At 34.7% G+C, this 26,682-nt stretch overlaps 3 protein-coding genes and 1 long non-coding RNA gene across 5 annotated transcripts; 1 reads left to right on the forward strand and 3 right to left on the reverse strand.

Moving 5' to 3' along the window:
• The first annotated feature begins 201 nt into the window (after window positions 1-201).
• LOC142622121 (uncharacterized) lies at window positions 202-3,221 on the forward strand. Its single transcript, XM_075795552.1, has 3 exons — window positions 202-343; window positions 1,404-1,607; window positions 2,843-3,221. The coding sequence occupies exons 2-3, from the start codon at window positions 1,426-1,428 to the stop codon at window positions 3,027-3,029; spliced, it is 369 nt and encodes a 122-aa protein (XP_075651667.1). The 5' UTR covers window positions 202-343; window positions 1,404-1,425; the 3' UTR covers window positions 3,030-3,221.
• An 850-nt stretch (window positions 3,222-4,071) lies between these two features.
• LOC142621683 (ferrochelatase-2, chloroplastic) lies at window positions 4,072-8,051 on the reverse strand. The gene is made up of 9 exons (XM_075795020.1): window positions 7,803-8,051; window positions 6,893-7,208; window positions 6,649-6,792; window positions 6,397-6,498; window positions 6,037-6,140; window positions 5,803-5,929; window positions 5,510-5,662; window positions 5,199-5,299; window positions 4,072-4,751 (listed from the first exon to the last, which is right to left on the reverse strand). Exons 1-9 carry the CDS (start codon window positions 7,889-7,891, stop codon window positions 4,436-4,438), a joined length of 1,452 nt encoding a protein of 483 aa, XP_075651135.1. The 5' UTR covers window positions 7,892-8,051; the 3' UTR covers window positions 4,072-4,435.
• A 4,883-nt stretch (window positions 8,052-12,934) lies between these two features.
• Window positions 12,935-14,744, reverse strand: LOC142609092 (uncharacterized). The gene is made up of 2 exons (XR_012839569.1): window positions 14,648-14,744; window positions 12,935-13,741 (listed from the first exon to the last, which is right to left on the reverse strand). It is a non-coding gene; the product is annotated as an uncharacterized LOC142609092 (long non-coding RNA).
• A 1,361-nt stretch (window positions 14,745-16,105) lies between these two features.
• Window positions 16,106-22,177, reverse strand: LOC142621534 (serine hydroxymethyltransferase 3, chloroplastic). Of its 2 annotated transcripts, XM_075794814.1 has the most exons (13): window positions 21,966-22,177; window positions 21,644-21,705; window positions 21,141-21,389; window positions 19,567-19,762; window positions 19,321-19,495; window positions 19,116-19,233; window positions 18,914-19,026; window positions 18,689-18,811; window positions 18,003-18,107; window positions 17,775-17,861; window positions 17,583-17,690; window positions 16,754-16,826; window positions 16,106-16,642 (listed from the first exon to the last, which is right to left on the reverse strand). In XM_075794814.1, the coding sequence occupies exons 3-13, from the start codon at window positions 21,355-21,357 to the stop codon at window positions 16,368-16,370; spliced, it is 1,590 nt and encodes a 529-aa protein (XP_075650929.1). In that variant the 5' UTR covers window positions 21,358-21,389; window positions 21,644-21,705; window positions 21,966-22,177; the 3' UTR covers window positions 16,106-16,367. The 2 variants fall into 2 exon arrangements, with proteins under 2 accessions (XP_075650929.1, XP_075650928.1); XM_075794813.1 differs by lacking the exon at window positions 21,966-22,177 and having other exon boundaries at window positions 21,644-21,772.
• Window positions 22,178-26,682: the final 4,505 nt, after the last annotated feature.

The raw sequence follows: 26,682 nt of genomic DNA on the forward strand, positions 1-26,682 counted from the left end.
CACAAAAATATAATTAATTTTTTTTTTTTATAATTAATTATATTGTTGATGTGAGTCACCACTAATCACCATGTAAGTTCGTAAATATTTTTGTTTTGCACTACAATGGGTAGAAATCTTAACAATTAAAATTTTTTTTTCTTTGGAAATAATTACGTGGAAGGATTTTAGTGGCAAGTAGTGAGACAATGCAGGGACGAAGCCGCAGAGAAAAACAAAATCCCCAATAAACCTCGCGAAGCGAAACTTCTCACTACTGAGAATTAGACTATACTCTCTATACGGCTTAAAACCCTTCTCTCTCTCTCTCTCTCTCTCTGAAAACGACGAACAAAGTTGTAAGGTGCATATTATGATAAGCCTTACTATTATCTACGATCTGCTAATTTTCCATTAATGCATTATTACTCGCTTAATTACTTGATAGTATTTCCCTAATATTATCTGTAAATCTAGGGTTTCTTATAACTTAGTTCTCTCTCTCTCTCTCTCTCTCACACATTGATTTGTCATATGTTGATTCGGATTTCCCTAAACAATACTGTGATTAAAATGGCTTATTGGCACCAAATGTGTAAATTTCTCAGTGTATAATTCCTACTATGTGATACTCATTATATTGAAATAGCTCGTAGACTGTGCGTTTGAGTTAACTTAATTGGTAAAGTCTCTTGTTGTTTGGTTCGAGGAGTCTCAACGAGATTTCTGTTACTTTCCAAGAGTTTATCAGTATTTGGAATTTTGGAGGGCTTTATTAAAATGAATGTATATCTGGAGGAGGAAATAATTAATCATTTTGATATAGAGCACCTTTTCTGCCTTTGCAGGAATTGGGTTATGCGCGCATGTGTATATATATATATATATTAATATTATAGGTTCAGTACTTTATGTGATGTACCTTAAGTTCCCCAATTGTATTTATACACATGGCGGCATTAACCAATGCTGCAGAAACAGTATATTCTTTCCCGATGACAAGTAAATTCAATGTCATGTGTTTGAATTTAATCGGGGAATTTAAGGTACGACACCTAAGGAACTTCACCTAAGTTTTGTCTTATATATGTGTGTGTTCTTTTAGCAAATGAGATTTGGCTCAAATCGCTCTTCCTCCTCTCACAATAATGGATGAATGGTAAGGTCGCGAGTGCAAAACTTACTGGATGGTTGTATAACTATATAGCTTGCCAATAAAGAAAAAAGGATTATATTCCTTTTTTTTTTTCTCTATACAAAGTTATGGGGAATTTTTGTTTAAGGTGCTTGTCAAATTTAGGTCAATAAGAAAGTATTTGAATTTTGAATACATTTTTCATTGACAAAAATAGTCTCATCCATTATGAGGTGAGATGTTGGGTTTTAATTTTTTAGATGCCTAAATTTATCCATTTTTTTTGTAGAAATTTATAGTTTGGGGAGTTGATGGCGTCCAAGCTGGTTCAATTGCAATCCAAGGCTGCTCAGGCTTCACAGTTTGTGACCAAGCACGGATGTGCATACTACAAGCAGCTATTGGAGAAAAACAAGCAGTACATTCAAGAACCACCCACTGTTGAGAAATGCAACCTTTTGTCAAACCAATTGTTTTATACTCGCCTTGCCAGGTCAGTCACTTTATCCGATTCATATTCTAGCTTACCCATTTTAAGTTTGATTCCTAAATTTCAAGTTTGCCTAAAACAAAAGCCATGTAATTGACAAAAAGTGTACTGCAAGTAGTGTAATATCAGGTTAATGAGAAGGCAGCTCTAAGTGATGATTCTTGTTCTTGGTAATGCTTTGATATGTTTGTTTATCAGTCTTGTTTGATAAGGAATTGTCCCTTCCATTTTCCTCAGTTTTTTTATTTGCGAGATATTGAGTAATCTCTCTCATTTGTAAGTTACATGCCCAGTGGGTCTTGAACCCTATCTCACCCATCCTGTTCTTCTGGGGAGAGGAAGTGTCATTTGAACTAAGGCTCTCTGGTGATATGATGTAGTCTTACGATGAGGAGACTAACAGTAGACAAAGCAAGGGATAATGAGTCCTATTGTTTAAATCAGCAGTCATTTATGGCAAGAGGATGTAGATCATGACATAGTATATATCATCCTTTGTGGCTGGTTCCACTGATGTGGTTGATATGTGTGTTTTCTTTAAATATAAAAACGAAAGATGTGCTTGCATACTTACAGTCCTCATGAAATATCTATAATTGACCTCTAATACATTCTCCAGCCTAATACCAGATGTCGATTGATTTATGAACAAAATATTGTGGATTATACTTCTCACCTTAATGTGGAATGTGTAGATGAGTAACTTTAATCTCTGCATCACATTTGATTCATGATATTATGGAGTTCATCTTCATCACTTTGACTACCTATGAATATGGGGGTTGTTTTTAACATGTAGTGCTAATAATTTTCTTATCCTCCAAAATGTCAGTCTTAGAACCATAGCATTTGTGACAAAAACTAGTTGCACTCTCTTTCCACTTTCCTATATTTTGCAGCTTCCCAATTATTGTTGCTCTACTATGTTGGAATTTTAGAATTGTGGTACCTTCTTCCTTTGTTGAAGCAGGGCTTAGGTGACAGAACATAACATTTTATGCATTTTGCTAGATGCCAACCGTATTCTTGATTTTCACTGTTCTTACGGCTGTGCTTTTCTCTTTGACAAATTTGTTTAATGTTGCTTTGTATGAGTGTTTCAATTACTGCTAAAATGAGATAATGTGGATGTTGCATTTCATACATCTCTACGGTGGTTCCAATTAAAAAGTGCATGCATGCTAGAGTGGGTTTATTCTGTAAAATATAATCAATTTATCAATTTGTTTGTGTTATAGTCTTCCTGGGCGCCAAGAAGCATTCTGGAAGGAGCTTGATTCTGTCAAGCAGCTGTGGAAGAATAGGCATGAGCTTAAGGTTGAGGATGCTGGCATTGCTGCTTTGTTTGGGCTAGAATGCTTTGCTTGGTTCTGTGCTGGTGAGATTGTAGGTCGAGGATTTACAATCACAGGCTACCATGTTTAAGTGACGCATCAGGGCGAACTGCCTCTGAAGTTGAGTTGATTGAGCTTCTCATCATTTAGTCTTTTTTTTTTAATAACTATCTTCTTCAGTCAAGTGACTATATCATACATGTTAAAGTGTTATCCTGCGAGAATATGAAAACTGTAACGAATTCATTAGCCTCAATAATCTTCCAATTTGCATTTCCATCTATCTTTTTGTTTTTTCTCTATGCATAAGCTCCATTGTAAGTTGAACCAATGCATGACCTTTTTAAAGGGAATTTATTCTGGGGGTTTGGATTAGGTGGGGTTTCAGGGGGAGTGTTTGCCTTTATCTAGACAGGTTTTATGTTTTTCAAAGGATGCCTGTTTATATAAATGCTAATGATCATCCAACCAAGGTCAAAATCTTGGCAGAAAAATCATGGTCAGTTTTGATGTATCTGGTTCATTTGGGTCTGAATAAGAGTTTTTGATATAGAACTAGTTTTCTTGATTTCCTGACTCCATTTACCTCACATATTAAGGTCCATAAATGTCAAAATAAACCTATTTTTTTTCTCAGGTATGACATTATTATAATCCAATATAGAACAGGGTCCATTGTAAGTAAGACATAACGCTTGGTTAGTGAGATTGTCGTGAAATATGGTCAAATTTGCACTTGTTATCTTTTTCCAACTAGTGAGTGTCGTGAAATATTGCTAAATTTGTACTTATCTTTTTCCAAAATTTAAAGTGCGAGTATTTTTTGTTGTCATGGAGATCAACTGGAACCAGCAGATTTTAATCTGTGCTTATTTTTGCATTATAAAAATAATCTAGATTTATATTCTTGGCTTCAAATAAAACCATAGATTTCTAATTGCACGCCTGAGAGTAAACCGTCATAGACAGCAAGAACTTGGTGAGGTTCCATATGAATGTGCCTTACTGAAACAAAATTTTCTGATGTTGAATGAACCATGCTAAAGAATGGCATTTTGTGGAGTGGCATGTCAGTATGTCACAATGCCACAGCATAAGCCAGCTGAATATGCAGTTACCAATACAAGGAGTCATTGAGAATAATTAAATAATTCACCTGAAATGTCATTAAATCAAGAATGTCTTTCTCCACAGCAATGCGTTACATTAGACCTTAAAATTGGCAAGAACTCTGCAATATATATCCATGCTTTGCATGTATAGAACTCGAAAAACAAATTGGAAGTAAGTTATGACTGATCAAACAATCTTGAGAAACTTCACTTAAAGGAATTCTCTCTGTTCTTTGTAGATTGTAGTATACCTTGGGAGAAAAGGTGAAAATGTAAACAAATAATGTCTCAAAAATTCAAATAAGTTCTGCCACGTTTCGATTTCTATTCTCTTTACATGCAGCATCTACAAAATATGGAAGCAATTCCAGTATTTTGATCTCCTTCAAAAGAGTTTGTTCCTAAATGCCACCAACATTTTTGGAGACAAAAGCAAGACAAACGCCAAGATGGAACCGAAGAACATTTTAATGACATATCTCATTGGGTCCTGATCAACTGCTTCAGAGGTGTTCCTTGAGGTTGACATGGCTGTTGCTGATGGTAGAGCTTCTATAACAGCATCTGCCAGATCCATGATGAAAGAAGAAGTGCATCCAAGGGCAGGGACACGGCCCCAATTCTCAATCCCAGATTCAAGGGCCAACTCCTTATACTCCATATCAATCTCTTCCAGAGTTTCTATGTGCTCACTCACGAAGCTGGGATATAAATAGACATCCAATTAAGTTAAACTGTTTCATGGCTCATGTGGAGATCAACATAATTATCAGAGCTAAGAATGAGGAAAGTGCACTGGCAAAAGTAAACACTCGGGCAATTTAAATGCCTATTCAAGGTCTAATACCAAAGTGAGCTCCAATAGGAAGCTTGAGTCAGATAATGCAGAAAGATCCACACCTTCTGCAATAAACTCCTCATCTAAAATGGAAAAAATATTCAAAGCTAAAGCAACAAATAATGGTAATTACTAATTATCCTCCAGAAACCTAATGCTATCCGTGATAGACTTTAGTGCACTATTTATTTAATTAAAAACCTAGCACTTGATCACATCAGATATTGTGATCACAGAACATTTCCAAGAATCAGCAAGGACTAAAATCCACAAAAACCAAACAATTCTACTTTAAACATTAAGACTGTACCTCACTGGAACAGCTAGGAGACTCTTCACACCTTTCTGGCCAAGCTCTACAAGAACTTCATCAGTGTAAGGCTTCAGCCACTGTACAGGACCAACACGGCTCTGATCCAAAACAACAAAGAGGGAGAAAAGAAAAGGGAAAGAAAATAAGTCAAGGATATAAGGAATTAAAGAAAGAAAATCTGAGTCCAGTGATGTGGAAAGGGAATCTTCTAGCTGAGTGTAAAGATGGCAACTCAAGGTGTGTTAATGAACAAAGTAAAGAAGGAACTTTGAGGCTAAAAACATTAGAGCTTAAATTCTACAACCAACCTGGAAAGCAAGAGTATGTTCATTGAAAGTTCCTCTAGCTTTCAACTCTTGCATTATTAAGTAGATGCACTCCTCCATTTGATCTTTGTATGGATCTCCTGCATTCTCAACATAGCTAACTGGCACTCCATGAGCACTGAAGAAAATCATAACCTGAAATACAACAAAACAATAAGCAACAGTTCCCGCAACAGTAAAATTCATCAACTGACCATACAAATAGATTTTTCACACACACACACACACAAATCAAAGAGCCACGTCAAATCAGTTAGTGAGGAAATTAAACCCACCTCCTCAGGCTTAGAAAAAATTGTTAATTCCTTCTCAATCAAATCAGCCATTGACTTGATGTAACCTTCTCGTTGATACCAGGACTTTATAATAGAAACAGGCAGCCGCGAAAGATAGGCATCTTCCCTGACAGATGACTCACATTCAAACTTCAAGAAGATTGTTGATAAAAGTGGACAGAATGTTTAATTAAATGCTTAAAAATGGAGTTCACAAACTGAGAAGATTATCACCTAAAAATATTCTGCATTACACGGATGCTTGACCCAGTTGTAGAGATGGAGAACTGGGGATATAGAGGCAGCACAACAAGCCTGGTTATCCTGTCTCTCTTGATCTGCCACAGATAACAAGAAAAACTTCAACCATTGGACTCAACCAATTGGAAGATAAATGGGAACACAAAATTGATTACCTTAAGAACAATGTTAAGGATTTCTTTTTTTAATTCTTGTGACAAGCAAGACAAACTTACAGAAACATGGTTTTTGTTTTTATTTTTAAATATAACTAAATACATGACCGCAAGACCTCTTAAATGTCTTAAGATCACCCAAAAGTTAATAATTCCACTACAGAAATAAAGTGCTCACTTGCTGAATTGCTTCCTCAGTGAATGGGTACCAATACCGCATTCCAACATAGACATTTACGGGCATGTTCTTTGCTTCCAAAGCCATTTTAAGTGCATCTGCCTGCAACAAGTAACAAAAATCATAATTAAATTTATACTCAAAACCAGAACTATGCAAGCCCAACAGAAAACTCCAAAACACAACACATACTATCAACAATAATGATGAAACAAGAATAACACATGCATTTTGACAAGACATGCTTTGTACCTGTTCATCTGTTATTTTACGCAAAGGAGAGCCACCTCCTATAGAAGCATAGCCTTCTTTGCTTTTGGGAGCCCGAGAAACAGAAATTAACTTTGCCAGTGGTTTTTGGAGAAACCGAAACAACCTTGGGAGACGAATGATATCCTGATTCAAAGCACAAAACATATTATTATGGAGCTAAGACACCATGACCCAACAATGCTGACATAATATTATGCTAGGCTGAAACAATTGACTAATATACCGGATCTGCGAATAGATTGAACAAAAACGGTTGAACATCATCTAGTGTATCTGGTCCTCCTAGATTCAGAAGCAGCACTCCAACCCTCTCTTCTGTGGCATGCGAATTAGATTCAACATCAACTCCGCTGTGCGTGCATGCTCCCAAAGAGCAAAACGTTTGCCCCACTGGGTTTCTCTTCTCAATGGGGCTGCAATGATGTGATCTCCCAAGCAGCATGCCATTCTTTTTATCACTCCTGCTAGAACACGAACTTAAAAACACCCGGGATGTAGATTTTTCAAGATCCTGTGATCCCTCAGATAAACGGCATGACCTGCCAACAAGTAAACTTAGTTGAGAGACCTTAGCTTTTTAGCAAATGAACTATCAAGAAATTTTTACAAACTTCACTGGACTCACACAACTATTTACAAAACTCAATGCGCACAATTTGCTCTAGCAGTGCTCTGATCTTCCTAAACACTATTTTTCACAACATTTTCATAACTTGTTAAGGCGTCAAGTTGTGATTGAAACATCACTTTTTACAAGCTACGTTAACAACTGTCAAAATTTTCGTGTCCCTAGACTTAGGGGGTGTTTGGTAGATGAAATCAAACAACAATTTTCAGTTTTTAAACATCACATTTTCACACACACAGAAACGTATTTTCAAAAAAATATTTACAAATGCAGCCCAGAAATCTCACAATTTCAAGAATGCACAAATGAATCCCAAATAACACAATGATCAATAAAGTTTCTTACAAATACTTTTAGAACAACGAAAAAAAAAAAACATTATGTGAAAATCATAGGCATTAAATCTGACAGGAAGCTTACAACTTCACAGTAATTTCAACAAACAATGGATCAGCAAAAATTGTTAGAATAAATTTTTTTTTTTTTTAAAAGACAGGAAGCTTACGTTGGAAATCTTCTATGAGTGGAACAGTTGAGATTGGATCCGAGGAGCTTTGTTTGGGAAACGACTCCAGAGTATGACGTGGCGGACATGGCTTCGAAACCCTAAAGAAAAGAAAAAAAAACCCGAAACGTTTTTCGAATAGTTTTAAGAAATGATGATAAACTTAGAAAGAAAGAAAGAAAGAACGCGTTATTATATAATAAGAAGAAGAAGTAGGGAAAGGAATTGAATTCTTGGGAAATGATTTTCATTTTCAAAGGGGTTAGCTGAAAGGTATAAATGGCCCAAGTTGAAAAAGTCAAAAAAGAGCAGAGCAGAGAATACAAGAAAAAGAAACTTCTTAGTCCAAAAAGTCCAACACTCTCTCACCTAACTCCACAAGTCGACGTGTGTAATGTGTTTCCCAGAACTTGGCTACTACACTGCCACGTCGGCTACCTTCGCTCACTTTATTTTCCTACGCGTTTTTTTTTTTGTTTCCACCAAAAACGGAATTTACCGCTATTTTATTCCCGTGGTAAATATTATTGGAGTGTTAGCTGTATTTAGAAAGGAAAAATAGCATGTTGAGGATATTTTCATAATATTTTTAAAGTAAATTTTAAGTAGTAGGTTGTCATTAGTTGTTATTGTTAGGACAAAAAATTAATCTTAGTATTATATTCAAATTTGAACTAATATCAACTAACTACTTATAATTTGTTGTAAAAACGTTTTAAAAATGTGATGGATTTATAAATTTGTAATGTTATGTAATGATGCAAAGAAAATCAGTAGGTTGGATGCTTCAGGCTTGGATGACTTACTTGCTCTTTCAATGGCTTGAAAAAGAAAGAAAAGCGATCAAAAGTGACCGGGGCTGCCGGCCAAGAACCCTTCGATGGCGAAGTTAGTTTTCTCTCTATATTTTTGGAGTTCCAACTTTTTGAGAGCAGTCCAAAAAAGTACCTTTGCTTTGTCTGAATAAGCGTTTATATAGTGTTCTAATAGACGGTTATCACAATTGGAACCTCCCCTGGATTCAAGGAGGCGCAAGGATTAAACATAATTTCCATAACCGTTTAGGAGTTATGCATCTATTTCACAACGGATACCCGGCAGTTACGCGTGAAATAAGGAATTATCACATTATATGAGGAGATTTTCCTAAGTATGATACCCTCGTCCTAGTATTCCCTTGTCGAGTATACTTTGGCACATGAATAGGGGCTGTCTCGTCCAACGGACGAATTCCTTCAGGACGACCTTGTCAGCATTCTGAACGAGCACCTCATTTTCTGGTCGCGCTTACCTCGTCCAAGGCTCTTTCTCTTTGGACGAGGTAGTTACAGGTAAGGTTTTCGAGAGTGCACTCAATTCTAGCTGGGTTACGGACGACCTATATGGACGACTTCAAAATAGGCAAAATCAATACCCTATCATTATGAATATCGAAAATACAATACAAGCAAACCGGAACAATAATCATTTCCACTCAGATCAAATTTCGGGTTGGAATTCCGGCATGAAATTGGGGCTTCTTATTTTGGATGGAAAAATTAAAAATTAAAACATTAAAGGTTCGTTTGATAATGTTATTTTAATAACTTTGTTTGTATTTTTAAAAATATAAGTGAGTAAAAAATTATATAAAAATACATATAATATTATTCAAAAACTAAAAATATATGTTTAAACATATTTACCAAGCCCTACTAAACTACTTCGTCTCTTTCGCAAAAGTACTCTCAGACAGACACTTTCAGCGTACCTATACAGCTTGATTTGGTTTGATTTAGATGACAAACTTGAGAGGAGTTGGGTTTGGTTCATTGAAGACGTTTGGGGCTTTGAGAGAAAGTTATATGTCACAATTGGATTAGTACCCAGTTTCCATTTCACAGCCCATTGAGCTTAAATACCAGGCCTTATCATTGGCTTTTAGCCCAATCTACTTACTTACTTTGTCCATTTCGGTAAATTCAACACACTTCGTGCCTTAGGGTTTCTCTTCAAACCCATTATAAATCACTGCTTTCACCTTCCGCCTATAACACATCTCTTCACTTCTTCGTTCGATCTGTCAGCTAAATTATCGTACCAAGCCTCTGTACGAACTGTTCATCACAATTGCGATCCTTATTTGATTTTCCTTAACAGTTTGTGACCCACACGGTAATCAAACATAAACACCACTTTCTCTCCTTTTTTATTTTTTCCCTCAAAATTTTCAAATACCTTCTCAATTTCAAGCAATCGTGTGTGTTTGTTTTATTATTATTATTATTATTTTTTTGGTGGTTGGGCTACTTCTGTGGCTGACCTATGATCATAACAATGAATGAAGTGGGCTCCATAATCGAGTCAACAGCGGGGGCCCATTGGTGGTGACCCGACTGCCGCTTGGAGCCCATATTAAACTCACCGGAGGAAGATCCCTGAAACGCACCGTTGTTTCAGGACACAATACTCCTGGTTACATTTTTATTTCATATGTATAATATTATACTCACTATTTGTAATACACATTAGGTAGCTCTTCAATATAAAACGATGTCGTTTTTTTTTATCTTATTATTGGTCTTTCTCCTTATATTAAATTATATAGATGAATGGCACTCCAGTCAGACACGGGTGTTTGTAAATTCCATAACAATCCACCTTTTGCATAGTGCCTATAAAGATCTACTGCTCACGATTGGAGGCTGCCACTACTACCATGGTTTCCTTCAAATTTTAAGCAGCTATATTTTATACATAATATTCTATTCCTTATCTTGAATTTAATTTTAAAGCTAGCTTGGTTTTCAATTTTTATTTTTATTTTGGATTTGTAATATATGTTGATTGATGAAATTATATACATAGTTTTAACAATACTTTAATTACACAAACGGTTAATTACACAAACGGAACTTATGTTAAGGTAATTTTAGAAAATTTTAATATCACTTTTATAGAAAATAAAAAAAATTATTAAAATATTAATTATTTTATTTCAATTTTTTATAAAATTTTTCTTTAAATTGATTAATAACTAATGACCTTAAAGCATTTGATAGTATTTCCCTATTATTATTAGTAAAAAGCTTATATGTCACAAACCAATGTTACTAGCTTATTTGCTTAAAGACAAAGGATTCAATCTCTAGAGAGCCTTCACCCCCAAGAGAAAGAAAGACTAAAGCGAAACATGCACTAATATGAACAAAAAGAAAATGAGAGAGAAACATGTCATCAATTTGATTATTCTTCAATGATTGATTAATGAGGGTTACATGCTCCTTGCCTCAAATAATTATCACTATGGGATCACTGCTTAAATGTGTTCTAAAGAATAACATTGTCTTTAATGTGTACTAAGCATTTTCCAAATATATAAAGATCACACGGGATATATTATGTACACCCTAAATGAAGAAAAGAACAACAAAAATTATTCAGTATACAAGCTGTCCAAAAAAACTAAAAAAAAAACTAAAAAGAGTTTGAAGACAATGGTAATATTTATGAATGTGCGTTAGCTTTTGCAAAAGCTCTGAAGAGCTTTAATAGTCTTACCAAGCGCATATATTATTTATTTGGTTTCAAAAAGCACTTTTAGCAAGAAGAAAGTGCAAACAAATGGGCACTATGTTAAATTCTTTTCCTTTGGCCCTTTGTAGCCACACATGTTTCTCTCTCTCCAAATAATCTACATTGAACATGAAGAATGGCCACCAGATATTTTAGTGTCTCTTTGCCATAATAAGTCTGTCCAACTCACAAAATAAACCAATAATAAAAACAGCATATTTTGACACTCCGGGCAGAATTTTGAAGCTAACAAACGGCCTTGAATGAAACAGTAGCAAGGTATTCAAAGTTCAAACATGCATTTCCCTTTGATCTTGGGTGCGTGCAAACATGCACATGACGAGAAGATTTCGCACCCTTGGCTCAGGGGAACTCATAATAGCAAGACTGCCTGATAATACAGGACCATGACACAGATTAACAAGGGAGCTCCAACTGTATTCACTGGATACATTATATTAAAAATGACTAGATCCCAGATGATTTAGCTGAAGGCGTGTCATTTGTCGACATATAAGCTTATTTGGCTTTTTGCTGGAAAGTGGACTAAAGTATATTTGTTAAGTAAGAAAAAATATTAAGGTAAATGAAAAGGCTATCCTTGAACAAAAAAAAAAACTTAAAAGGTAAATGAAAAGGCTATCCTTGAACAAAAAAAAAAACAGATATGTATCTACACAGTTTTTTCTTTTCCCAAATGAGTATGATAGTGAAGGAGTTCAAATTATGGCAGTGGGGAGAGTGCAGCAATGGTTGAGATTTACAAATGCTGATACAACAAAAGAAAATGACTAGATTCAACAAAGGTAATTTGAATACCACAAGCCCTGGGTTGATTTAGAAACTCAAGCTGGGTAATTCATAAATGGTGCCTAAGTACCTTTTTTACTTTCTTTGGACAAAGGAGATCAAAATTTCTGATGTACATAGTAATGAAGTAAAAATCAGCTTCAATTTTTGAGTCCATGCTAATATATTAAATTCTGTATTAGTCAACTGCAACTTTTGTGATGATAACATCCCTAGTTTTAACTACAAAAATTGCACAACATCCTCCAAAAATAACTTCAATTTTGCAATTGTTCACAAAAGAGATCAGAACCATCATTATACAGGCAATACGACATTACAAATTTAAATAAAAAGCATCTATTCTGCTAATTGGAACCCCTGTATCAGGCAAAGATGTAAATAGAAAAAGTTTATGATATTGAACCCTGTATCAGCCAAATGTACAAGAGTGCATATATTAGTTGTCGCAAAACATCCCCAAGATCATCTTCACAAGAATGTAATAAAGGCTTTCAGATGCCAAGCAATAAAGTGAGTGCATCACACAATTCACACAAGTAAATGAAAGTATGAAACTATAAGAATCAATGGAGTTGTATGAAAATCCATATTTATATCTGTCACCGTGAATTCAAGACTGCAAAAATGTAATAATTATATAAAATTCCACTTTAAATGTGTAAGAAAATTAGTTTGACTGACAGATAGACTACATGGCTCTAACTGCGTCGAATTCTTCCTCAAAACTTACAAAGATTCATGTCTTGGATTCACAGAAGTCATACTTTGAGAATCATGCTTAATCACAAGCACAAAATTGATTGAATAAGATAAAAAATAATGTAATCTAGTTCTAGTGTACAAGGCAAAAGAAAGATGTGCACCAATACCCTCAGATTATAATAACAGAATAGCAAATGAAAAGTTACAAGGCTACATGAAAATCTCAGAGATTCACTGGATCAAAGGAAGCAACTTCACCCAATAGATTTTTGCATGTATCCTCAAAAACAACAAGAACAATCAAATGGGCATAATGGCGTACTTCCAGCATCAGCCTTATTGATACCCAACTCCTCTTCTGTGTAAACAGTAAACCCATCATTTGTTTTTTTCCTAGGCCGGGAAGGCGGCTCAGCGAACTCGCTATCATTAGAACCTTTATCCTTCTTCTTTTTCTTAGCCTTCTTAGGATTTCCAGTTGCTTCTTCATTAGGCTTTTCAGTCTTTTCAGATTCAGACTTCTTCCTTTTCTTTCCTGCAAAGATTTCATCGATCTCACTAACATCCTTTTTCTGCACTGAAGAGTGTTTTTCTTCCACAGCATTATTAATTTCTTGCATTTGCTTAGCCCTTTTGGAAGAACTCTTTTTTGTCACCAGAGAGGGGTTTTCTTCTTCCACAGCATTATTATTTTCGTTTATTTGCTTAGCCTTTTTGGAAGAACTCTTCTTTGTCACCGGAGAGGGAATTTCTTCTTCCACAGCATTATTATTTTCTTGCGCTTGCCTAGCCTTTTTAGAAGAAATCTTTTTTGGCATTGTAACAAACCGAAGCTACAGACCTAGATTATTATTTTTTTAAAAAAAATACTGCAATTATAACAAAAAGAGATCAATATTTGCTTGGGTTAGTCTCTGAAAATGATATAAAAAGTGAGAGTTAGAGACACACACAAATCTTTTTAAACATTCGATAAGTCATCAGATTAGGACCTAATAAAACAAGAAGAAAACTTCGATACAGTTCTTTAGGTGACTTATTGGCCAATGCAGTTCCTTGTGAATAGTTAAACCTTCCAAGATCACATAGTTGGGGTTCAAAAATAAATAGTTAAATACCACATAGTTGAATTTAATTGGGATATCTACGGTTCCACACCTAACTAACTGTAACTAAATTTTACCTATAAAACAAACCAACAATACTACAATCACAAAAAATTTCACAACTATTTTTTCACTCAAATTGTGATTAGTGCAACATCACTTTCACAGCGGACTATCATTTTTATTGCATGCCAATCACAACCAGCCCAACCATCCACCTTAATCGTAGTGAAATTTGTTGTGTACCTAGAGTTGTTGAAAACCAACCAACCCTTCTGCACTACTGAGTTTGATGCAATGAGTTGGCCCAATTGACTTGAGAGCCAATCATTGATTTCCTGGAAACTAAACTAACTTTCAAAATCAAAAATTTTGTTCCACATTCTATTCCCCAAATTTTTTATGTTAGTTCAGTGAGATTATATAACTCAAAGTCTATCCTTTAAACAACCAATGACCAACGTGTGTGTCTACATAGAGCAATCAAAAAACAAAAGAAGATAAGTTCTTTAGAAACCAAACAAGAAACAAACATTAAAAAGACTGATTTTTGAGGTTTAGATTGAGGCTAACAATGAAAAACAACAAAATCGATTAAAAAAAACCAAAAAACTGAGTTTGGGTGCACCAAGAATTGTAATAACAACATAGGATTAGGAAAAAGCTAACCTTTTTGATTTCGAAGAAGCTGTGGGAGAAGCAAAGTAGTGGCTCTTTGTAAACTATAAACCCTAGCTTTCGTGTTAAGAGAGACGCGAAGGTGAATAATATTGTTGTTGTAGAAGTGTGGGTTTTATTATGGTGTGGACGAGCTCACGTGAGCACCTTTCAAAATTTATGACTTGGTTTTGATCACAAGCCGTTGATTGCTTGATAAAGGGATGGTGAATTGGTGATTATCTTGAAAGTCTATTCAATTTTAGCTTGATAATATACAAAAAAAAAATTTCTTTTTTCAAAAAGAAAAGATACAGATATCTCCTTTTTTTTATTTATTTTTTTCATGAAAAAATGCACATCATTAATACTTTTTAATTGAGCACAAAAATTAAACACGATTGCTTTTTTTTTTTTTTTCTAGATATTTTTATGTGCAGTTAAACTTATTCTTTTGAGAAAAGTAAGATTGAAAAAAGTATAATAAAAGCAAATTAAAATGTGTCTAAGTAGGAGGGGAAAAAGTAAAATAAAAACTTATTAAAATGTGTCTCAAACTACGATCTTAAGATAGTTGTTAACAAAATTCTTTAAATTCATTTTAAGTTTTTTGAAGAAAAAAAAAAATTCTTTGCTTCTTTAAATTTGAGTTGGTTCTAATTTTGGTCTTAAAAATTCTTTTTAAATCCTCAAAATATTCGAAGTTTTTTTTTTTTTTTTTTCATTTTTGCTGTTACAATTTTTGCTTATGTGGCAATGGAGCATATATGGAGAAAGTTTTGTAATTAAACTTTGTCATTTTTAAAATATGTGATTGTTAGCTTTGTTAAGAGCAATTAGGAAAATTTGAGGTAATAAGATATTGAATAATGAGGGTTTCAGGTGTTTTTATTTTTTAAAATGAGAAAAGTGAGGCTTTTTTGGGTTTTATTATTTTTTGTTTCAAAAGTTTTTCCAAAACATGTATTTTTGGGGGGGATTTGTACTTTTTCACCTCTATTTGGATGATGAGAAAATGATGGAAAAGTATATAAGCAATTTAAAATTTTCACCCTTGGGTGTTTCAATGTTTTTGTTACTTTAAAGATCAATGCAACGAATGGCATTCTTTGTTATTTGTTATGGTAGTACAAAACTTTGAATTCTTTGCATTTTGCAGCATGCTAATTTTTTTTTTTTTAACTTTAATTTCTTGATCTATTCCTATTTTATGGCAAAAAGAAATCCATTTATATTTTGATTTTTGCTACCTTGTTGAGCTTTAACTTTTGTAAAACCGAATATATATATATATATTAAAGGGAGGGTAAAAACAAGGAACAATGTAAGAACTTAGCTGCTAGATTACAAATTTTGTAATGATTTAAATAACTTGTTCATCTATTTTTAATTTTTTATACCTTTTTCTTTTATCTAGTTATTTGGATCTTTACAAAATTTGAAATCTGTTCTAACAAATTCAATCATGCATTTTAGCAAAAAGAAAACTGTTATAAATCGAAAACATGTTTAACAGACTTTCAATTTTCTTAGCAACAAAAAAGGGGTAGACGAAATAATAGTCTCAATCCCAGATTCCAAAATTTATCCCATCTTAGCAACAAGAAGGGGTAGATGAAAAAAACATAGTATCAATCCAGATACCCAAATTTCTTATCAAGCCACTATCTAATTGTCCTCTATAAGTTATTTAAACCTTCCTTTTAGTTCTCATAATTGTCCATTAGCTTGCTTATAACCCAGGCAGAGGGAACTGGGTTGTCAGAGCTTCAACTCTCTCACGTAGATCCGACAATTTATCCAGTAAAGGGAAATCAGGGGCTGCTACAAACTTCAAAAAATCTTGGAGCTTGGATCCTGAGACTAATCGCTTTGCTTCAAGGGTTATCTGTACGCCCTCGTGAATAAAGTCTGCAATTGCTACAAATTCTTTCTCTGTGAATCCTCTAGTTGTCATAGCAGGTGAACCAATGCGGATACCTCCAGGCACTAAGGCACTCTTGTCACCTTTATAAGTGAATATTATTGAGTGTAAGTTTTGACAAGAAAGGGAGAAACAAACAAACAAACAGATCAAATCAATTAAAATAGGATAAACCTGCCAAAGAAAGGACTCACCAGGAACTGAATTTTTGTTGAGGGTAATAGAGGCTAAGTCAAGAATTTTCTCCACCCGAGCTCCATCAATACCCTGTTAAGGGAAGCAATGTTAATTGCTGTTAGTAAAGGTAAATGGTAGGCAAAAGACCCCCATCCCATATAATCATCACAACAATCATTGCAGTACTAGCAAATTAAACAGGTTGTCTTCGGATTAAACGCCTAGCAATCCAAAACCAGAACTAATTTTGACAAATAATAATATAAACGTGTCATGGCATTCTCCCTTTCAGAGATAGCATACACACCAAAAAATAAAAAACCACACCACCCTGGTAGGCAAAATACCCCCATCCCAAATAATCATCACAACAATCATCACAGCAATCATTGCAGTACTAGCAAATCAAACAGGTTGTCTTGGATTAAACGCCTAGCTATCCAGAACAAATTTTGATATATAATAATATTAACATGACATGGCATTCTCCTTTTCAAAGTTAACACACGCACATACCAAAAAAATAAACTACACCTTGGTAGGTCATGAATGATCCATATAACTATACTATACTGGGGAATGTTTGAAAACGTAAAAGACATACCAAAATTTGTTCAGAGACTATAAATCAATTACTTGAAATAATAATGCCAAGGAATATATATAAGCCAGTATCAAGGTTTAAATTTAAAGAAACACAAGCCAATGAGCTTTTTCTCAGATAGCACTTTCTACTCCCATAGGAATGGGATGGAGGGTAAGGACATGCATTCAAGACTTATTAGATGCATGTATAACTCATCCAAAACAAACAACCCCCCAGGGACAAAGAAGTCAGAAACTTACCATTGGCCTTAGATCGACAAGAACCAGGTGATTATCACTCCCACCAGAAACCAACTTATATCCTAATTCATTCAATCGGCTAGCAAGAGCTCTGCAATTAGAGACCACCTATAGACAGTATAATTACATAAGTACAATTATAAGGGCAGAGCTTGGACCAAGATTTGATCATGAAGGGGGGAAGCATAGTACCTTATTCTGGTATGCCTTAAACTCTGGGGACTGCGCATGCTTCAAACTAACTGCAAGTCCCCCAATTGTGTGGTTATGAGGGCCACCCTGCATAATAACTCTGCCTTTAAATATGTTACAAGAATAATTTGAAGATTAAAAAGGTAAACATGGGTACCCACATAAGATAAAAGGAACACAACACTCCATACATCTGATAACAAAGCAAAAGAGATGAGTCCAGCTGACCTGTAAACCTGGAAAAACAGCATTGTTGATAGCAGATTCCAACTCAACTCCAAGCACAGGATCCTTCTTGAAGAAGATCATGCCACCTCTTGGACCTCTCAAAGACTGGAGAGAAATGCCTAAATTTATCAGGTCATGTGTGTGCAAAATGCAGATCACAACAAAGACAGCACATGATATTCAGAAATTTTGATATCATCTGGTCAGTATAGTGTCAAAGCAACTTTCCTACTATTGAAAAATAAAATCAGGATGCAAACAAGGCACATTACACTATATTTTAAACTAGCATATCATCAAAAGAAAACAAGGTGTCTCCATAATAATATATATATATATATACACACACACACACACAAGGCACATTACACTATATTTTAAACTAGCATATCATCAAAAGAAAACAAGGTGTCTCCATAATAATATATATATATATATACACACACACACACACCTTATGATCATTGGTGTGTGTGTGTATATATATATATATATTATTATGGAGTCCAAAATATATATATATATATATATATATATATATATATATATGTATGTATGTATCTAGAGAAGAAATCTGGATCAAATTCTCTCTTAAGTGCACAAAAAGTAAGGTAAGCAATACAATAAATGGGGAAAAAAGTGATGGAAATATTTTGCACGTTAAAATTCAAAATTTTGACCAATACCTTGTGTGTGGTTGTTGTCACTATATCACAGTACTCAAAAGGATCAGCAACTACAGATGCAGCAACAAGGCCACTTATGTGAGCCATATCCATCATGAGAAACGCACCAACAGCATCCGCAATCTTCAAATGCAAATATCAAACATAACCAGTTAGTTATTCGGTTGGTAGAGAGAAGACGATCATTTGGACACAATAATCCACCAACAGCATAAAACCTCTTACCTTTCTCATGCGAGCATAGTCAAAATCTCGAGGATAGGCACTTGCACCAGCAATAATGAGTTTTGGTCTAAAGAGAACAGCTGTTTTCTCAAGCATGTCATAATCAACAAGACCTGTTTGAAAGTTTAAACAAAATTAGAATTGACCACAAAATCAATTCAACCAATCACCCTTATCAAAACTAGTAAAAGAATTATGTCACCTGTAGATTCATCAAGTCGGTAAGGCATAGACTCAAAATAAATTGATGTGCCAGATACCCGTCGTTTAGCAGTCATGAACCCATGAGACAAGTGTCCACCATGAGGTAAGTCCAACCCCTAAGTTACAAGTACAAGTAATTAATGTATTCTAAGACAGCAAATGCTAACAACAAAAGCTGAAATGAAGAGAGAAAAGCAACCTACCATTATCCGGTCATGTGGATTTAAAACTGCAGTGTAAACCTCAAAGTTAGCAGGCGAACCAGATAATGGCTGAACATTAACACCCCACTTCTTTCCATCTAAGTGAAATGCTGCCAAAGCTCTTTGTTGACACAGTATCTCAAGCTCATCTATGTACTCGTTGCCACCATAGTATCTGAGGTGTATGATAAATTAAAAGCTATAAAACTTACATTGAAGTACTTTCCTCAAAATAACAAATTATACCTTTTACCAGGTAGTCCTTCAGAATACTTGTTTGTCAAGCATGATCCAACAGCTTCCATTACCGCTCGAGATGTGAAATTCTCTGAGGCAATTAGCTCAAGGCTTTTGAACTGCCGCTCCTTCTCCTTGTCAATAATCCCGCGTACTTCAGGATCAGCTTCAGTCAGACCATAGTCTAAAAAGCTGCTTCCACTACCTACATTTCAGAACAAGCAATTCCATGCAAAAAAGATCAGCCTTGACTAAGTCCAGCTACTGACAATTGGTGAGATATTTATTGTCATAGGCATTAATTTGTTTACATGATTCTATGCAAACAGAATGCATTTTATACATAACAAGAGAGTAATAAAACGTATCAAGCTTATTTTTCTACACTGCTTCCATTTTCCCCAAAAGCAATAACACAGATAACTCATTCTAATAGTTCTGTAGGATTCACGGCCATAAGCAATAGCACAAATTGTAATAGAATTAACATTGCACCCAGAATAATTAATAATTATGGAACCTCTACAGGTGAATATGGAAATTTTATTGCAATAAAATGACCATTATGGTTGTCGATGCAGACAAAGCAGAAGCAGATGTTCAACAAGCAGAAAAGTAGAATACACAAATTCTCTAAACTGTGATAAAACAAGATTAAAGAAAAAGAAGGAAGAATTGGCAACTACCCTAAAGTAGTCAAATCAAAGAGAAATGCAAAACGCAAAACAATAACCTCAGTTTCTAAACTAAGCGTTGTGAGGGGTGAATGAAGGTTGTGATGGGCCAGCAATATCGCCATCCTGATGCCATTTCTCATTATATATTACTCAACAAAACACTAGCTATAGAGACAATATCCAACGTCAAACTGCCTTGAGTAATTTACGCTTCTCTTGACAGGAATATAACAAAGACTCAATACTTATTAGTAACATAAAACTGGGAACTAATACTGACAAATAAGTATTTAGTTGACCATATCATTAGTAATTCATATTAAAGAAACCAATATCAGTCAAGGCAAAGAAATGTCCACAATACAAAATTGTGCCAATAATAAGAATTGAACGACACTAAACACTACTTCTTCAGATGGTATCATGCCACTGTTAGATGCATACAAACTTATTCTCCAAATCTTGACGCCTCTTCCTAACAAAGCATTTTAATGGGCTTCAGCCACTTTCCAACAACTCAGAACACACATACACACACACACACACACACACATACATACAAAAATACTCCCCATGTGAAAAAGTTAGTATAAACTATAAAGTCACTGCCATCCTGAACAATAAGGCCTTAGTCCCAAAACTTTTGGGGTCAACCCTGGATCCTCAACAGACTCATGAGGGTCAACCACTGTATATATAGGATCAATTCATGAAAAGTAACTAGATTTTATGCTGGCCATAAACCCACCACAACCCTCATTTGTCTGGACTTCGGACCTAATGCACAAGACTTCCACTTTTCCAGGTTTCAGACCAGATGTGAGCAAAAAATACAACACTAAGCACTGAGGCATGAAGGATTCACTACCATCCAGAACAACCAATCAATCAATGTAAAGATGATACCTCCAATTTCAGGCACAGGAACAGAGACTGAAGAAGGCGGCCTCCCGGTAACCAAACTTCCTTCAACCTTAGAAGACCTACAGGGTTTCATCAAATTGAACCTTCCTTGTTGTGGAAACCCAATAACACTAGACCCTTTTGGAGCAAAATTCGACCCTTTGGTCCAAATGGGCTGTTGAAGAGACCCCATCACTGCAGCTCCACTACAAGCTTGCATCTTTGCTTCCAAAACTATATGTCACAAGCTTCCTACATATTCCAAATGAAAAAACCCAGCACAGAAATTCAGCTTGAATATCCAAACATACCCAGAAAAAAAACAAAATTTCAAACATACATTTTTTAGTACAGACACACTTTTTATTCCGGGGTTTTTTTCTTATAGAAAATTATCCATCAAACCAAACAAAAATTTATGCTAACAACAACAATAAATTAAGGAACCAAAATAATCGTTTTTGACATAAAAAAGGAAACAAAAATTTAGGTTTATGAGATTTTACCTTTGTTAAGCGTATGGGAAATGAGCATAAACAACCCTAGTTTCTTTTTGAAAATGGGAGAACTGAGTAAGTGGAAGAAAACAAATATTAAATATTAAATTAAAAATAAGAAGAATGTCCACGTGGCAAGGAAACCCAAAAAAAAAAAAAAAAAAAAAAACAGCTGACTCAGTAGCTCGCTTGAAGAAAACAGCTGACTCATGAAGAAAACTTTTCCAAATTTATTTTGGAGTTGCTACCGAGTCCAACAAATGAATTTCTCTCCTTAAAAAAATCAAACAACAAAGTTGAATCAGAACAAGAAAATAAAAAAAAGAGTCACGCCGATCTGACCCAGTCTGGCGGTGGGGGGCGGACGAGGCGCTGCTGCTTGGTGAACGCCGATCTCCGCCGGTTTTGTCCTTCCGGCGACTCTCGATCTCCACCGGCCTTCCCTCTCTCTCTCTCTCTCTCTCTCTCTCTCTCTCTCTTCTATTTTCTCTGATGTTATAAATGTGTAACGGTTGAATAGAATAACGATTGAGGTTTGTTTTTTTTGATAAAAAGAACGATTGAGGTTGAGTCATATATAAATAGGGTGTGCAAATGTGTGGTTTTGTATGGAATCGTGCGGAGAAAATAGTAAAATAGGCATAATTTTCAAACTATATAGTTCGTTGTTACGGTTTGCAAACTATATCTTTTACTAGCATCTCGAGTCTTAGAGGCTCGATTTTGGGTTAAAAATCGAGTTTTTGAGAGTCGATTTTTATAGTCTAATTCTGTCTGATGTGACGTATTTTTCACGTGGCGTCTAGTTGAAAATCGAGACTTAGAAACTCGATTTGTGCCTTATATCTATCCCTCTTTCCTTCTTATTTTTTCCATTTTCTGCGTTTCACTCCGGCTTTCTTCCTCACTACTCTCACTGCTTCTTTCTTCCTCCTCCTCTGCACGCCCAGCCGCCGCCGACCCACGCGGACCCAGGCCGGCGCGCCCAGGTCGCGCGACCCAGGCCGGCGAGCCCAGGTCGCGCGACCCGGGCGGCGAGCCCGGTCGCGCGACCCGGGCCGGCGAGCCCGGGTCGCGCGACCCGGGCCGGCGCGCCCAGGTCGCGCGACCCAAGCCGGCGCGCCTCAGGTCGCGCGACCCCGGCCGGCGAGACCCAGGCAGCTGTGGATCTGGGCAATGGTTTTTTTTTTTTTTTTGTGCGTGCTGGGTTCTGTTCAGTCTTGATCTTCACATGGTGGTGGATGAATTTTGATAGTTTTTTGGATTTTGATGGCTGTGGATTTCAGATGGCAAAAGACTTGGATTTTTTTTATTTTGGGTTTGTAAATCGAGTCTTAGAAACTCGATTTTCAGGTGGTTCCACGTGGAAAAAAATGCCACATCATACATAAAAATCGACTCTCAAAAACTCGATTTTTGACTCAAAATCAAGCTTCTGAGACTCGAGATGCTAGTAAAAGATATAGTTTGCAAACTGTAACAACTAACTATATAGTTAGAAAATTATGCCTATTTTACTATTTTCTCCGAATCGTGTGATATGGAATTTAATATTAGATAGGTTTCTTTTTTTGAGAAAAAATAGAAAGGGATAATTAATTAATTAAAAGTTATTAAATAATAATAATAATAATCTAATTGTGAAAATTTTAATGAATAAATTCACTCTAAATTACATAGATTTGATAAATTTCAAGACTATTATAGATTTGATAAATGAAAAATAATGCAAGCATGAAAAATATGATCATTAAAAAAAAAAAAAAACATTGTTGAAATTTTTTAAAATGTTACCATTGGTTTGAGCAATAGTTTTTAATGTTTAAACATTACACATATTTCTGCATATTTTTTTTACCCATACGTATATTTTAAAAAAATATAAATAACTTTATTAGAACAACATTACCAAACAACACGTAGTTATTGAGAATTAGAAAAATATAGTAGTTGGGAATAAATAAAAAAATATTAAAAAAAAGAATAAATGAAGATTAAAGAAAGAATGAAAAAATAATATTTAAATGAGATAGAAAAATAATAGTGAGTCCGTTAAAATGTATATTTTAAAAAGTAAGTAGATAAAAAGAAAATGCAACTATTTACTCTCCAAATTGAAATTAAGTGTGCGTTTGGAAGGAGCTCAATTTTTCAGCTTATATCCAATTTCAACTTATTTTTGCTACTATTTATGGGTCTCATTATATTTTTTTTGATACTTTTCATTGGTTCTATTGTACTATTCATATTATTTTTTAATTTTTTTATACTTTATATAAAAAAAAATTATTTTTAACTAAATAAACTATTCTAAACAGACAATGAGACTCAAAAATTAGAAACCGAGGGTGTCCGAATACAAAGAAGGAGGAAGTGCTAACCCTCTTTAGGGGTTAGTCAACTCAATATAATGGTGGAATGATTATTTAAAGGGTTGTGTTAACGGGCACCGTAAGGTGCCTGTTAACAACATAGTTTTGGATAATTTTTTAGCAACTTTTCAATTTTTGGTAATTTTTTTTTATCTCTTTTGGCAATTTTTTGACAACTTTTTTTTTTCTTTTTTTGAGTGAAACACAAAAAAGGAAACGTTACCAAACACCAGCCGGTGCTTGTTAACATTTCCCTTATTTAAAAGCTGAGTGAGTGGTTTCTGTTTTGAATGTGAGTGGGCTGGAGTTTTTTTATTCCAATGGGGCTTTCTTCAGTTGGGTTTTGCTCTTTGAAGGAAGGGAAATAGTTGATGATGATGTCAATGAGTATAAGGAAAGAAATTGGAGTTGGGATGAAAAGAAATGGTGATATTATTAGTGTGATAAGAATTATGTTATTCTCTCTTTCCCATAGCCGTGGGGATGCGGGGATTTATGGCCTCTACAATAGAATGATGATTATTTTTTAATAGAGAAAAATGATAGTTTATATATGAGATCCCTAAAGTTTAAGAAAAGTGGATAAGAATGAGTGATCTCGCTTGCATATTCTAGCAATTGGAACATATGTCATACGGACTTCCTTAATTCAGCTATGCAAGGAACTAAAATATGGATGTCCATGTCAAGATTTATTGTGAGTTATTAATTGTTGATTTAAGGTCCACAATCCAATAGTAAAATTTCATGAAAATGTTAGCAAATCATGGCCAACCATTCCTCCCCCCCCCCCCCTTTTTTTGGTTGAATGCAAATATAAACACATATAGTCAATGATCAATCAGTTTTCTTTTCAAATAAATTCTTAATAATCCCACAAATTTTATACTCACCTTCAGTGGAACAGGAAACTCCATATTGGTATTCACAAAGGTCATTGATTGTCACTAACCATTAGATCAAACTAGTGCATAGTCCGTGCATACGCACAGGTATTATTAAAAACAATCACAATTATGTTGTTTAAATTATACTTTTTTTTTTTTAGAAGAGATTCAAATTATATATGGTATTAACTTGCACTTTTTTTAAATCATATATTTCTAAAATATGTAATGGTTTCTCATTATATATATATATATATATATATATATATATATATATATATATATTTAATTTAATTGGTTTTAAAGTTTATATATATTTCTAAAATATGTAATGGTTTTCGCACTGAATAATTCACTTGCCACAAAAATTAAAAATTTAGATGGACATGTGGTGAAAAATTGGACTTCAGTTAAAATCAAAGTTAGAATCTAGTGGTATTTGGACTCTTCAATTTTTACACTCAATAATTTACTTGGCACAAAATTTAAATTTAAATGGGACACATGCTGTAAATTTGAGAATCCAATTAAAATCTAATTAGATTTTCTCTAAGCTTTGGCTATATATATGATTGTTACAAGTGCCCTCATTATTATTTAAAAATTAAATAAGAAGAATTTCCACATGGCAAGGGAGTAGAATAACATAATTAAAAGGAAAAAGAAAAAGAAAAAGAAAAAGAAAAAGAAAAAAGATACTTGAAAATAATGGGCTGTGTCCAAAGAAGAAGAAGGAGGAGGATGAGTTTGAGACTTGGATTGGATCTTACTTTTTACAGGTTGCCTACTTTTTGTTTTTGTGGGGAGTGGAAGAGTCCCCATTCAGACCTTAAGCCCAATAAGTAATTGGACCGCAAGAAACAAACTGAGCCTAGCCTATATACTAGAAGGAAGGCCCAGAGGACAATAGGCTGTGGAAGAAAGGAAGCTAGACCATCTTAAGTACTACAGAAGAAGAGAGCGACGCAGGAAAGTAGTTCCTGTGAAAAAGGTAAGGAACTAGCCTTACCCGAGGCATGGTGCATTGATGATCCACGTATGGTTTCCAAGAGATGCCTAGAACCACACTTCCTGAACACACAAAAAGATTGAAGATTTTTACTTTCGCATTGATCATAGGGTTCTTACCTAACCTCTGCAACATTGAATGCACATGAGACAACTTGAACAGTACAAACACCCCCCCAAAAGTCAAAGTTCCAAGATAAGGGAAGGGAGAAACCCAATAAAGTAAATGAAAATATCCCTGAACATTTGGTTGGCAACAAGACAACTTGTAGAGATAAGAGTAAGGAATGTAGCTATAAAAGGGGGGGGGGGGATAGGCAAATGGGGGAGGATCTTCTTCTTTCGAGAGAGAGATAAAAAGGGGACTAGTCTAAAAGAAAAGGAGAGAGAAAGAGTGTGTAACACCATGGGAACAAGGGAATTTCCTATTGTAACACTTGAGTAGTATTTGAAATATATGTGTTTAAAGAAATCAATTGTTTGAGTTTCCTATTGTGAAATGTTTATTCCCTATTGTTTACTTATAAGTAAGTTGTGTGAGACATTATAGTGGTAATCCGTGGAGAATACCACGAAGGGCTAGTTTTTGCCGGCCCATAGTTTTCATACAACATCAATGTAAGGTTCTCAATGTGGACTTGGAGTCTAATATTGCACTATCTCACATGTATGTATATCAAATAAATATTGCATCTCACGTGTGTATAATGTTTGTGTTCAAAAAATATATTTAAAAAAAAATGCTGAAATAACACTAACCAAGCTGGAATGTGATTCTAAA

This window comes from Castanea sativa, chromosome 1, assembly GCF_040712315.1.
Source record: "Castanea sativa cultivar Marrone di Chiusa Pesio chromosome 1, ASM4071231v1".
NCBI classification, from domain to species: domain Eukaryota; kingdom Viridiplantae; phylum Streptophyta; class Magnoliopsida; order Fagales; family Fagaceae; genus Castanea; species Castanea sativa.